General features: G+C 41.3%; 1 protein-coding gene across 4 annotated transcripts in view; it reads right to left on the bottom strand.

The window, feature by feature from the left end:
• ARHGEF3 (Rho guanine nucleotide exchange factor 3) overlaps nt 1-15169 on the bottom strand; it is a 298685-nt gene that overhangs the window by 271191 nt on the left and 12325 nt on the right. For all 4 annotated transcript variants that reach the window (XM_038408883.2, XM_038408884.2, XM_038408886.2 and 1 more), the window contains one exon: nt 10677-10772. In XM_038408883.2, the coding sequence (XP_038264811.1) occupies nt 10677-10772 (96 nt within the window). The remainder of the gene's footprint in view (nt 1-10676; nt 10773-15169) is intronic.

Genomic DNA, 15169 nt, shown 5'->3' with positions numbered 1-15169 from the left:
TATGGCAGCAACAAAGGCTATAGTTCCCTATGCTGAGTTTTGGGCCCAAGGATCCATGCTGTGTGTAGACCTACTCATAAGACCACTCAGTCATCCCTGCCCACCTTCTCACACACTTTCGCCTCTTCCTCAAGCACCCAATCAAAGCACAGGAGGAGGATTGTGGAGTTTCCCAGCGCAGGCTTTCAGCAGCTTGTCTCCCCTAGCCCCCTGCCAGTGGAAACATTCTGGGTACAGAATTCAGCATTTCTGCTACATTTCAGACCAGGCATGCCGACTGGTGTGGTAACACAGGATTAGGCTCTGTGTGTCAAACAATTTTATTTCTTTCTTTGGGAACCAGTCAGGATTCACATCCAGAGTCAGTAAATGCAAGCTGTACAGAGTTTTCTAAAACAGGAGGATTAAACATATGTTTAAACTTATTTGCCTCTGGGAGCTCTTTTCCTGTTACAAAGCCCATTTTGTTCATGTGAGACCCTAAGGTCAGCAGCTGGATTGCCCTCATATTAACCATTTGAGCACAGTCTCCTTTCTTGATGTTTGCTGCAGAAAATGATACATGAGTTATCTGCTCCAGGCTCTGTGTCTGCTCTACTGGATCTTTATCCATTTCCTGATTAGCTTTCAGGATTTTAGTCCCAGTACAGCTGTTTTCATTGTAATAACTCTTACAATACAGCTACTCCTTTTATGGGCATAGAAGTGCATTGAGCAAGACATGAACAAGTTAGATGATAGGGATGTGGGCTTGGGATTTTTTTGTTTTGTTTTTAGTGTTCTTTCTAAGTAGGCATATGTCCATCTTATCTTATTAAAATATTGTCCATTTACTACAGTTATCCTAGAATTTTGTGTGCATTTTCTTTGTCTTCCCCAAATACTTCCCCGCCTTTGCAACGAAACATAACTGGAAATCAGCTAATTCAAGGACTTATTTTTTTTTTTTTAATACAAGACTCCATATAAATCAAGAAGATTGAATCTGCGAATTATGGTTTTATCATCCCTTGTGCAGACATTCTGACCACATATCCTTCAATCACTATGCATCTTTTGTGCATCTGCAGTAAAACTGCACTTAAGTAGTTTTCTTCAAAAAAAGTGAGCCATACTAACAAAAAGCTGATAAAAGCAAATTATGGAAGAAATGTCATTAGGCATGTTTATGTTTCACAGTTTCCTAATCATGGAATGCAGTTTTTTCTTCAACAGTTAGTAGCTGGTAAAGGTTGAAACATTAGTACAATGACTTCAGCTCATTTTTAATTAAATGTAACATGTCATGAATCTGTACATCCTCCTCAAATCAAGCTAAAGTTCAGTCAATTTGTCATGGCTCATCCAAAGAAATATTCAATGTGGTGTGAAGGAATTTAGCACCACTAAATTAAAAGGATCATCATTAAAAGGAAACATGTGACTAAATCCCAATGCATTGTGCTAAGTATCTACTATGCTGTCTGAGTACCACTTCTTTGCTAAGAAGCAGATTCTCATCTGTCCTTCAGTATATATCTATTATGTACTTTCAACTGTCACTCACAGGTATTTTGAACCCACATATCTTTACACTACTACTTTCATTTTTTAAAATGTAGAACCAAAAAAGTAAAACGGCACATGAAAAACTTCCTTGTGCTTTAACTATGGTCATCACAATGTTTATAAATTACTACTTGATTTTTGTTGTGCTTAAGATGTTTCCATATTTTGAAGTTAATATTAAAAACAAACAAAAAGAACCCCCTCTAAGCACTATTATTAACACCATCCTAAAGTTACAGCTAATCAATTAACTTAATTCACATGGGTATAAAACACTACCATTCTGTTTTGGTAGTTGTGCCCCAGGGACTGCTTAATGCCAACTGGCAGAGGGCATAAGGGTGTGTAGGGATTTACAGGGATCCCATGTCTGCTGTCTACATAATAATGCACCAAAGGGTAGCATGTGAGGTCTCTACAAATAGGCAGACATACTGGCCATCTTAGTCACTGTGAAATGTATGTACAGGTAATTTCTTAAATATAATATATTTATACTGGAAATTATGTTCTTAAAGACCTTGAAGTTAAAAGCAGGTCACCAGGAGGTGACCAGCCTCAGACAGACTGTGTTCAGGCAGGGGATAGGAGACACTTATCTCTCTTTGTCTGGTCAGGTGTGTATTATGCATCTCAGAAGATAAGCCCATCTGCAAGCAGAGCCAGATGCTGATTAAAAGACTGCAAGGTCAACAAGAAAAGGAGGCCACATGGAAGAACAATCAGCAGGAAGTGTCCTGTTTATGAATAACAATCAAAGGACTGTTGAGAGATATATATCTGGGATTTTAAAGAGACAGAGGGGGATCTTTCCACTGAGGAGGCAAAAGGACAGTGTGAACAGAAGATCACAGCCAAGCCTGGCTGTCATATGCTGGAAGAATTTTGGGTAAGCTTTTGTTCTATATGACATGACAATACTAGTTAAGTAAATTAAGGTTCTAGATAGCATGTTATGCTTTTAGTTTCTATGTAACCATTTGATTCCATTAATTCTATTTGCTTCTTCTCAAATGTCTGTTCTTTATTAAATAAACTTCTTCTCGCTTTTACTATAAACATATCTAAGTGCTGTGAACTGAGCAGAGTGGTTATCCTAAGGTGTAACTGGTAAGCTGCTCTGTACTATTCCTTTGAAAGTAGCAGAGCTGTGAACTGCATGAGTGTCCAGTGGAACAGGGGCTGAGAACTCCAGAGGACTGCTTGGAGTGCTCAGGGGTTGAACCATACCTATCCTTTACCTATAAACAAAAAGCAAGGCCTCTGGAAGGCTGGAAGGCAGTGCTTGTGTTGCCAGAGACTGGTGGTATTGGGGAACTGACCCATAGCAGAGACATGACATCTAATTTGTTTTCTGTAAATGACTACACAAGGAGTAGGACAACACAGCATCAGGCCCATTAAATGTATGAAGTACACTGTAAAAATCATGTGTAATCCACATATACTTTGCAGTAAATTAAGTCCCTTTACAACCAGCACTTGCTGTTCTTATGCAACAAGAGCCTCCAGTAGCCCATGATTTTGAAAAGATAGAAAATCAAGCATAAACAAGCAATTAATGTCTGGGTGGACACCCAAACAGTTTAATAGTAGGTAGAGAAAAGCTTCTTTAACTTCAACCTATACCTATAGTAACTTTCTAGTAACTAGTTTTTCACTGTTGTTGGGATTGGATTGGGTTTTCTACCAGCAATTTTGTGATTGAATTTTATACAATGGAAGCAAGGGACTTTGAACTGCTTCTAGCCTGTTACAGGGCAAAATGGTTCTCTTACTCCCATACCTCATGGTCCTGGGTAAGACTCCACATGGAGAAACAAAGGGGTTTTTTTCCCTGCATATTCCTTTCTGACTGAGCATTTTTTGCCTACTTGAAATATGCAAGTAGCACCCAAGAGCTCTGCCATATATGGATCACATTTGCTGTAGGAGGAAAGTGAACAGGAACAAGTGCTAAATGTTGAGAGGTGCAACAACAAAGCAGATGTGTTAGGGGAAATTGCAGTCCTCCTGGGGGCAGGAAGAGAATGCAGATGAACAGGGAGATGGTAGGTGAGTACCAGCCAATTACAGCTTGGAGAGAGCTGGGGAGCCGATCAGACCCCACACAGCTGTTGGCTGCAGTAAAGGGAATGAAACTGATAGACATTCTTATTGAAATATTAATGGCCTGCTAGATACTGGAGAACAAGAATGAGGATTAAAGCAAGGTGCTGAGACTAGAGAATAGCAGAGGAGGTGAGAGCAAGGGAGAGATCAGGAACTGGGAGGCTGTAGGTTTGTCTCAATGCTACTAATCACTATGGCAGGGTGAGGCTTTCCTATTTCAGCAGCTACTATCCCATACCAAGCATATTATCCAAGCCTTTACATGAAAAGAGAACTTCAGTAATATTCCATAGATAACTTTTTGGACAGGGGTGGGTAGTGGTGGCCCTGCCACTGTTTCCTCCAAGCTACATCCCAAGGTCAGATCCAGGGTCAGCAGTGCAAAGAACCAGACAGACAGTTACGTGCCTTTACAGTAAGAGCAGCAACAAGCAAGCTGTGCTCCTCTCCCCTTCACAAACTCTCTGTTTATCAAAGTGAATGTTGCCCACAGTATTTAACGCATAGTAAGAACTAGGATGAAATGATATGATATAAATCCACTGTAAATGATTTAAGTATATCCACACAGATTATTTACAAAATAGATGTAGTTAAATCCAACAGGTTTCAGAGTAGCAGCCGTGTTAGTCTGTATTCGCAAAAAGAAAAGGAGTACTTGTGGCACCTTAGACACTAACAAATTTTGTTAGTCTCTAAGGTGCCACAAGTACTCCTTTTCTTTTTGTTAAATCCAACAGAAACTGATGCAAATTGTGTTTAGATGAGCTGGGTGAAGAAGAGTTCCTATATTTGGTGCTGCTTTTTTTTCATTTGGAAACAGTTTTCTGCAAGATTGGGCCGATTGACAGGGAACTTGAGTTTACTCTGATGTTTGAATCTTCCCAACAGAAGAAAACAGACACTTAATTTTTGTAATCATAACTCCAAATTCTCAGAATGAAGCAAAAGTCACTAAAATTAAGGACCCACAAATATTTCACAACTGCAGTTTTTTCTTGTGTCTAATATTAAAATTGACAGAAGTGTTGGCATTGATGGCACAGATCTTATCTGATGTTAGTGGTATAAGGAAGCTTTGAATTTTGAAGACCAAATTATTATATTTATGAAAATCATGAACATATGCTTACTGTATTTAAAATGAGATAAGAGAGCCTCAGTCAGACCTGCCTTTCCCCATCCAATTCATTGGCTCAACCAAATGCAGTCAGAGTCTTGGCATCATTCACTGAAAAAAGCTGTTACATCAACCAGAAAACTTGTTTTTCTTGGAAGAAGTTTCCTATCAGATTGAGCCAGCAGTCAAAATTATACAACTCAATGTCTCCACCCATTTAAAAAAAAAAAAAGGAGAAGAAGAGTTATCAGATTATTAACATTTTGTATGGTGCTGTATAGAACTAGTATTGAATGGTAGATTTTCTGTGCAATATTTTACAATGACAGATCAAAATGGTTATATCAAAGTAAATGGTCCAATAGAAAATACTCCATAAAGTCCTGATCATTCAAATGAATCCTAGTACGCTAAGTAAGGAAGTTAACCACCAACAATGCAGGTTATGTTGATAGAGTTGATGTTACTTTTTGTTGGGTTATTAATCTTCCCTAAATCTAGGATATCCCTTTAGTTTGAATTACATGGACAAAAAAAGGAGAAGTAAATAAATGTCCTAGCTCTCTTCATAGCTAAACAATTAATTTATATATATTATATATAAATAATAAAATAAAAACCTCCAGCAGATAAACCACAGCAAATTTTCAATCACAGCAAATTTCCTATGCCTACACCTTTGTGTGTCGCTGATTTTCCAGAGGTTTCCTCAATATTGTTACCATCAGTTCAGCTTGACTGGTAGTAGCTCTAGAGAAAGTAGGGCACCAGGTGACCACTTATTTTGTCGGACAACAAAGTGGTTAAACTGTTGGCAACTGCATGGATACCCAGCTATGCTAGCACTCCCAACATTGTTATCACTGGCAGAGTGGAACTGATATTAGCAGTGGCAGGGAACTGTTAAAGTATCTGGTGTAGAAAAGATCATAATGAATCTCTCTGCTGGTGGATTGGAATAAAGTGTTTCCCTTACCCACCTCCTGCTTCAAGTTTTCAATTGGCTAAAAACGGAATCATGTGACCAGTTACTACTCTAAACTATTGGCTAGAAAAAGACAAGGTTGCACCTTATAAACATGTTACATCCATGAGTAGTATGTATTATAGGGTGGTTATAAGTCCGTCAACATAAGGGGGGGGGGTGTTTGTGTGTACATATATATTAGTTATAGTTATAAGCAACTACTGATCTGTTGTACTCAAAACAGTCTACAACAATTGATTAAAATAACATTACATCATTTACTAACACTCTATGAACTATAATTAGGGCCCCACCAAATTCATGGTCCATTTTGGTCAATTTTGTGGTCATAGAACTTAAAAAAAATCATCAATTTTAGAATTCCAGATATTTAAATCTGAAATTTCATGGTAATTATAATTGTAGGGATCCTGATACAAAAAGGAGCTGTATGTGGCAGGGTGCAAGGTTATTGTAAGGGGGGGTTACGGTACTGCTACCCTTACTTCTGCGCTGCTGCTGACAGAGCGCCACCTTCAGAGGTGCTTACTTCTGGAGAGCAGCAGCTGCTGGCTGGGAGCCCAGCTCTGAATGCAGAGCTGCCACCAGGAGCAGCACAGAAGGATGGCATGGTATGGTATTGACACCCTTATTTCTGCGCTGCTGCTGACAGAGCACCACCTTCAAAGCTCAGTGCCCAGCCAACAGCTGCAATTCTCCAGCCACCCAGCTCTGAAGGCAGTGCAGAAGTAAGGGTGGCAATACCACGATCCCCCTAAAATAACCTTGCGACCCCCCTGCAACTCCCTTTTGGGTCAGGACCCCCAATTTGAGAAACACTGGGCTTCCCCATGAAATCTGTTTGGAAAAGGGTAAAAGCACACAAAAGACCAGATTTCACAATCTGCGACGCATTTTACATGGCTGTGAATTTGGTAGGGCCCCATTTATAAATTTAGTCATAGTGGTTTTAGTTTGTTTGTTTTTGCGAGGGGAAGGGAGGGAGGTTTGGACAAGTCTGCACTTTACTATGGTACAGATGCAATGTACATTCACTGAACAAAACAGCCAACACAACACATAGATCAGCAAAATGATCTGTTATACCACTTGAGAAAACTTCAGAAGAGTTTAATGTGATATGGACAGAGGGGAAGGGAGGGAGGTTTGGACAAGTCTGCACTTTACTATGGTACAGATGCAATGTACATTCACTGAACAAAACAGCCAACACAACACATAGATCAGCAAAATGATCTGTTATACCACTTGAGAAAACTTCAGAAGAGTTTAATGTGATATGGACAGTCCTGACAAGCATTAGCTACATAAAATAATGTTCTTGATATTAAATATGTCTACTCAGTCTGTTCTCGGTCACTATATCACATTTCAGTAATTGATCCATCTAGTGATATTTCACTACTTTTGCTTTCGTTATCTAGGCATTATGTAAAATACATCTTTTTTAGAAAAAAAAATTATTTTCTATACTGATCCAGACTGAAATCATCAAATTATTCAGCCCGGGGGGGGGAGGAGAGGGGGGGAAACAAGGACTGATACAATACTTAAGCCCTTCATGTGTAGCATAAGTATGCCTTAGGTGGCAGATAAGATCTTCCTTGGCTCCTCTGCACTAAGGTGACTTTCACCCTAACCTGCATAATTAATACAGTTACACCGTGCATTTCATATTATACATTCCAAATACTGTTAACATCAGCACTCTGTAACAACCACACATTGCCATGCTGAAAAACAGAAGCCTCTATAACCGAGCCAAATTGAGAACTGAAACAGAACACACACATTTTTGGAATCAGACTACCTATATAAAAATCTTAAAGCCATAATGTAACATGTATCCATAATGTAATGAAACATTATACTGTTAGGACAAAGTAAAATGCAACATCTGACCATATATACTAATCCTCTGTCCCCACCCTGCCAAAAAAAACCCTCAAGAGCTAAACAAAACAAAAAACCAGCCACACACCCATATCAATTCTTCCCCTTTATCTTTAATCTCATCTCCAAGTTCCAAACAGGTTTCAGATAATAAAATAAAGAATTCAGCCACTGTGTTTTGTTCATTACATCTAAGATATTGGATATATCAATGAATCAGTCAACTTCTCAAATCAGATGTGCAAAGCAAGCAGACACACAGCAGGCAAAGGGCAACTTCTAACTGATGTTTGTTTTCTAAATTAAAAGATCACCAAACATAAAAGTTACAGTATATAACTTCAGGTTTCAGAGTAGCAGCCGTGTTAGTCTGTATTCGCAAAAAGAGGAGTACTTGTGGCACCTTAGAGACTAACAAATTTATTAGAGCATAAGCTTTCGTGAGCTACAGCTCACTTCATCGGATGCATTTGGTGGAAAAAGCAGAGGAGAGATTTATACACACACACACACACACACACACACACACACACAGAAGTTCTCCATTACTTTTCCACACATCCCTGTGGTGAATTACAAATAAATAATAGCAGATAGTTAAGATAGTTATTAACACTTGATAAGATAGGGTGAGGTAAAGGTGTACAGATTATATGGTTCTGCAAGAGAAAAGTAAAGAGCCATAAAAGAGAACACTATTTGTAGTGTCGTTGTAGCCATGTTGGTCCCAGGATATTAGATAGACAAAGTGGGTGAAGTAATATCCGTTAATGGACCAACCTGCACAGGCGCCAGCTTTCCAAAGTGCTGGGCGGGGGGGTGCCCAACACCCAGCTCTGCCCGTGCCCCAACCCTTCCCCCAAGGCCCCACCCCAGGCCCTGTCCCAACTCCATCCCTTCCCCCAAGGCCCCGCCCCGCTTCTTCCCATCCCTGATCCACGTCTTCCCACCCCCACCCCGCCTCTTCCCGCCCAGTTTCACCCACTCCCCCAAGCGCGCCATGTCCTCGCTCCCCCCCACCCCCCCGAGCCTCCTGAACACCATGAAACAGCTGATAGAGGCGGGCAGGAGGCATGGGCACAGATCTGTGAGGCCCACCAGAGGGAGGCGCTTGGGGGGGAGCTGAAATGGGGGCTGCTGGTGGGTGCTCAACAGCAAAGATTTTTCCCTGGGGGTGCTCCAGCCCCGGAACACCTATGGAATCGGCTCCTATGCCAATTTGTGTTGATGAAAGAGGTAAGATCAGGACCTGAAGAAGAGGAGTAGCTTGGTGTAGCTCCAAATCTTGTCTCTTTCACCAACGCAAGTTGGTCCAAGAAAAGATATTATCTCACCTACTTCATCTCTCTAATAAAAGAGAAAGGACATATTTAGGATGTACCCAAATACTAGGGGTATGATAAAACAAAACAAAGAAGTGACCAGAAACAATGAGCTATTAACAGCATCATTAAAATGTTTCCCCCCTGTGGGTTAAAAAAAGCTGCCACATACACACAACACAATTTGAAGTTTCATTTATGGTTTTGAGGGTTTTCCTAGAATGAGGACAGGGAAAGGAGGTGAATCCTTGCCACACCAATCCAGGCTGCTAAATGAATTTTACAGAAAATTCTCACATATTTATTTTATTGAAACAAATATTATTACTCAACACTAACTCCTTAACAAAGGTCCAGTTGGGGATACAACATGGTTTGCTATTATTTTTTGTTTCAATAGTATAATAAGTGAAACCATACTTCTCTACATACAAGATAGATGTGAGTTAGCCCTCCTGGCAGACTGGTTACATGTTCCTGGCATGAGTTTATTCTGTTTTTCTTCATGATGAATAAGCACATCAGCATATCCTAGCTAAATCAGGAGTGCAACAGTAAGATAAATGTGTGCATATAACAGGGAAGGGAAGGCAACAGAATGACTCCCGCATTGTCTTCAGTGGAGCTGGAGAAAACCCTGTATGAACAAGTGGAGAGTTCAGTCTCAATGCTCATTCAGAACTTGGCCCCTCTGGTGTAAATGCCAATAAGTGTGCTAAAAGCAATGTAAGGTGCAGTGGTGGTTTTACTGATGAAGCAACCTTGGTCATCATTAAAGTTAAAGTTAGTGCTGTTTAAATTACTGATTTGTTTTGGTTCAGTCAACACACCAAAATAAAATAAATAATAGCTTCACAATGACCCAAAATGAAAAAAATTGTTTCATTTGTAACAATATGTTTTGTTCATTTCAACTTTTTTTAAACCTTTTTTGAAAGATTTAAGTAAAATGCAATATAAAAAGACGTTTCAAACTGAAATATTGAAACATTTCATTCTGAATAAGTTAAAAAAAGAAAACATTTTCAATTTTGCTCAGATCTTCCCTTTCCTAACTGAAACAATTCTGCCAATTTGACCCAAATTTCTTACATATTTCAGTTGACCTAAATCAGCCTTGGTTAGCCAGAAAAGTTTTGTCCAAAAAATTCGTCCAACTCTAATGAAAATGTAAGCATTTGTAAACAGTTAATTGAGGTTTCCAGTTTTCTCCTATACTTACAATAAAAGTTTCTTTGGTAAGTTTTGGAAAATGTTGACTTTTTAATGGCTTCTACTGTACCAGCCCACTAGAAACTACAGTGAGACTACAGACTTGTTGCACAGAATATCTGTCACCTGTGAAGTGGCTCAGTTCTTCATTACCACCAATGCGGATGAGATTTAAAGTGTATGACAAAGTTGAAAGATTCCATATGTGCAATCTTAGCCCTATTGGAGTCAGAGGGAGTTTGGCCAATGACTTCAGTGGGGCCAGGATTTCACCTCATCTCTTCCATTACCAAACCCGTGACACCCCCAGACCTGCACTATTAAATAAAAGTAAATAAAAACCTTCCCCCCTTTTCATGTTTTATTGTTAGACACTAGAAAGAGAGGGAAACATCAAGGTACTACTTAATTATTTTTTAAATTACTTCTCTCATTGTTTATTAACCTCTTGAAAGATTAAAATTAAAGATTGTTTACTTACCAAACTTTTTTTTCCTCCACTCCTCCTCGGGCACATTGGTTTATTATTTGAGGGTTGCTCATTATGAGTGCTGGGCTACTGCCATTCATCTTTTTTCTAAAAAGCAAATAAAAATATTGAGTAATTAAAAAAAAATCAGGTGAACAGATTTATGCATTTGCAAATATATACAAGAGAAACAGAGTAGATCAAACTTTGGACAAGCATTTTAGGACCAAATTTTGCCAGCCTCACTCGAGTAATCTCCAAGTTAATCAATGGGACTACTTGCATGAATAAATTGAACAGTATTTAGCCATTGTTTTTCAGAGTTGCTAGTTCTGCAGAAGCCAACACTGATTGCCTTTTGTTTACTTCTTTGAATGTGTGCCAGCACAGTTCATGTCAGCAAGATTATGCATAGAGCTATATGTAATGTTAGTTATGTTCCCGCAGAGCAGCAGTAGGAGCTAACATATTACTTTAGGATGAGCCTCAGAAAAATTGGTGGACTGATTTACTTTTCAAATGTTTAAAAATGTAGAGGATCTTCTTCACTAAATTATATCACTTCTAAGGTCAGATTTCAGCCCCAAATTAATAAAGTGCCACTTTCAGGAACGAGGCCTGAAGTCATTCTATAAAACAGGATAAACATATTCAAGTACTGGCAGTAATAATTTCCATACTGTAACATTTCTGAAAGGTACACATGGCCTAATCTGCTCCAAGTCTGTGCTTTTCACATGCTAATTAGAAGTATAAACCAAAGCCCCCAAAATTGAGAAAGTTAATTGCATCATGAAATATGATCCACAGTAGTAATGTGAAACTTCTCTGCAAAGGTTGCTTTTGGGGTTTTTTTTGTTTGTTTTTTTAATAGTCAAACAAAATAATACCAGATATTTTCAGCCATCAGAATCATCATGTTTGTGTTCAGCAAGCTCTGGATTTCATCAGAATCAGCCTACAGATTTATCAGGCTAACAACATTTACATCAGCAGTACGACAGATCACTGTCTTCTGCAGACTAATGAATTAAAACAACCAGAATGCAAGCCACCAGAAGCTAGGAAAATTTCTGGTAAACAATGTTTTTCCTTTCTTAAATAAAAGGGTCCAGAGATTCATTACAATGGGTACTTCCGCCAGCTTGAAGCAGAACCAGAACTGACAGTCACTGGCAGTAGGGAAATGGCCCATCCCCAGATAAAACTGGAGGAAACTTCTATCTACACAGCAGCAAACAGCTCAGCCAAATCTCCTTGCCACAGAACTTTAATGAGAAAAATTTCAACCTTTATTTCAAATGTCTGACTAACAACTGGGGCACCGTAGTGTAACTACCTAATTCCCAGCTGTGTCCCATAGTTGAATTTGCCTTTTGGAGACATAGTCAACTCAGCTCCCTTTCCCCTTCCTAGATGTTTCTGGTATCCAGTGCACCTGCAGGCTTCAGGGAGTGAGCAAGGCCAAGAAAGCCAGAAGCAAATGGAAAGGTCTGTGTCTCCTGCTTCACCTGCCCGGTACTCTCTTTACTGATGTATTTTACTGGGGAGCTCTGCTGACTCTGTAGGCAGAGTGTAGTCCCCCCCACCCCCCCTCCCACACACACAAACCCAGTCTTGGTGGGGTTGCCTCAACCTCTAGACACAGACTCTTCCCCAAGAAGGCAGGAATGGAATAGCTGGCTTCAGGGGGTAAGCTGTTCCTACTTCTCCATCTCCATCTGGGGAGGAATGCCAGAAGGGTACCATACTGGATAGAAAATTGGGCCTTTGTCCCTATAGTTTGCACCAGCAGCCGCACTCCTGACTGTAGAGCAGGAGTGGGCAAACTATGGCCCAGAGGCCAGCCCTCAAGTTCCCACCAGGCAGCAGGGTCTGGGGCTTGCCCCGCTCCAGCCGGGATGCACTCCTGGAAGTAGCAGCATGTCCCCCCTCTGACTCCTACACATAGGGGAAGCCAGGGGGCTCTGCACACTGCCCCCGTCCCAAGTGCCGCCCCGCAGCTCCCATTGGCCAAGAACCAAGGAGTCGCAGAGGTGATGCCTGTGGGTGGGGCAGCGCACAGAGCCACCTGGCTGCGCCTCCATGTAGGAGTCGGAGCAGGGACATGCTGCTGCTTCTGAGAGCTGCTTGAGGTAAGTGCCCCCCAGAGCCTGAACCCCTGACCCAGACCCAGTCCTGATCCCCCTCCCACCCTCTGAACCCCTCAGTCCCAGTCTGGAGCACCCTCCTGCACCTGCAACCCCTCATCCCCAGCCCCATCCCAGAGCCTGTACCCACAGCTGGAGCCCTCACCCCAACCCCCAATTTCATGAGCATTCATGACCCCAATCACCCCAATCCCCTGCCCGGAGCCCCCTCCTGAACCCTGAACTCCTCTTTTCCAGTCCCACCCCAAAGCCCACACCCCCAGCTGGAGCCCTCACCCCAACCCCCAATTTCATGAGCATTCATGGCCCGCTATACAATTTCCATACCCAGCATGGCCCTTGGGCCAAAAAGTTTGCCCATCCCTGCTGTAGCGCTTGGCCACCTCCTCACATTCTGCCTCTTCTCTGGATCTGGTTGGAGGGCGATGGACACTGCCAGCACTGGAGAATACAGTAAGGTGCCAACACGTCCAGCTCCCTCATCTTGCTACCTCCTCAGGAGAACCCTAGTGATATCCCTGGTTAGGGCCTCCCAGGGAGATGCAGATTCTTCTGGCCTATGTGGTAGAAAGGGGTAGAATCTCCAGGGAGGCCATTTTTTGAAACCTAGTTCTGTTACTGAGAGACCCAGAAGGGGCCCTTACTGTGAATGGAAGACAATAAGACTAGCCTATTTGAAGGTAGAAAGAACAATTATTCTTCGAGATGGGTGTCCCTGTGGGTGCTCTACTTCAGGGGAATGCATGCCTCCATGCCTTTGATCAGAGAGTTTCAGCAGCAGTGCTCGTCTAAGTCATGCATGAGCTATCCCCGTCTCTCACCATTGTCGGTACCTATCCAGCGCACATAGGCTGTGGGGAATGCCTCGGTGCCATGTCCAGTTCCATCAGTACCATAGCAAAGGAGGAGGACATTTGTTTGCCTCTCAACTCTGAGTCTGTCCATTTGGGGTCAGTGGTTGTCATGGTACACGTGATACTGGAGGATCCTGGTGCCTTGTATGTAACTCAGTTGCGGTCTGGTCAGTACCGAGGGTAGGAAATGACCTGAAGACCTCTTCTTTTTTGATGGGTCTTTCAGTGGAGAAGTTGATGCTCTTTTCCTCAGAGCCTTTTTTGGAGGAATGAGCTTTCTTGTGTGGAGAAGATGACATCTCTGGAGATCTTTGTCCTGCTGGCCAGGATTGGATGCCAGGCACAGAGACTTCTTCAGAAGAATAAGTTTCAGATGCAAATCTCTGTCCTTTCAGGCTTGAGCCTTTAGGTTACTGCAGTGAGAACACTTCCGAGGTGTATGTATCTCACCTAAGCAGTGGACACATTGAGAGTGTCCATTCAGCACCAGGATCGCCCCCTGGCAGGAAAGGCAACACTTGAAGCCTGATGAACCAGGCATACTGTAACTATGGCAGTTCAACCATATAGTTGAACAGTAACTGTTCAGATGGTTGAAATAGAGTTATAAAAAGAAAAACAAATTTAAACAGAAAATAAATAGGGAAAGAAAGGGTAAGTAACCATATCTAATCTATTAAAAAGTATTCTAAGAACAAACTCTTCTAAGCTGTAAGAATAGTATCTGTTTTCACACTGCTGGGAGCTCTGTCTCAGGCCAAGGACGGTTGAGAAGGAACTGAGAGGGGTCGGGTTGCAAGTGCTAAGTAGGCGCCGACAACAGCATGAGATGGGGATAGTGCATTCACCTGAAGTGGAACTCCTACAGGGACTCTCCTTGAAGAAGAATTAATGTTTATGCCCAATTCATTGCATAATTATTCAAGATGAGCTCACCTAAATATTGGCTAAAGACAAATATACAAGTTAATTATTACTTACAGATAGCTTTGATTTGTACACACCCACCACTTGCCCAAAAAGTTGATATATTTATTCACAAGTTCTCATCTGCTCATTTTACTAGAGCTGGGCAAAATTTGGAATTTCTACCCCATAGGAAATTCCAAATTTCCCCCAAATTGGGATGAAAAGTTGAAATTTCAAATCTTTCTGCTGAATGGAAATTTAAAAAAAAAAAAATAAATAAATTTTGACATTCCCATAATCAAAAGATCTGGGGTTTTTTTTTGTTGAAATTACCCAAAACCCTTTGTTTTGAGTCATTTCAATATTCAAAGGTGTTTTCCCATTGTGATGCATTGCCTTATTGGAGTTGTAGTTTAGAAGTCTGACATACCCCATTCTCTCCTCACTGGACTACATCTCCCATAATGCTCCAAAAGTCACGTCTCCCATGATGTACAACACAGCGCTGTCAGAGGAAATGTTGTTTCAAGGTAGATATACTCCAGGGAGCCCAGCACAGAGGAGAGAAGAGCCAGAACTACAGTTCCCTTAA

Source organism: Dermochelys coriacea, chromosome 7 (assembly GCF_009764565.3).
Source record: "Dermochelys coriacea isolate rDerCor1 chromosome 7, rDerCor1.pri.v4, whole genome shotgun sequence".
Classification (NCBI taxonomy): Eukaryota; Metazoa; Chordata; order Testudines; family Dermochelyidae; genus Dermochelys; species Dermochelys coriacea.
Note: the sequence above shows the minus strand (reverse complement) of the source record. Positions and strands in the feature narration are given on the sequence as shown.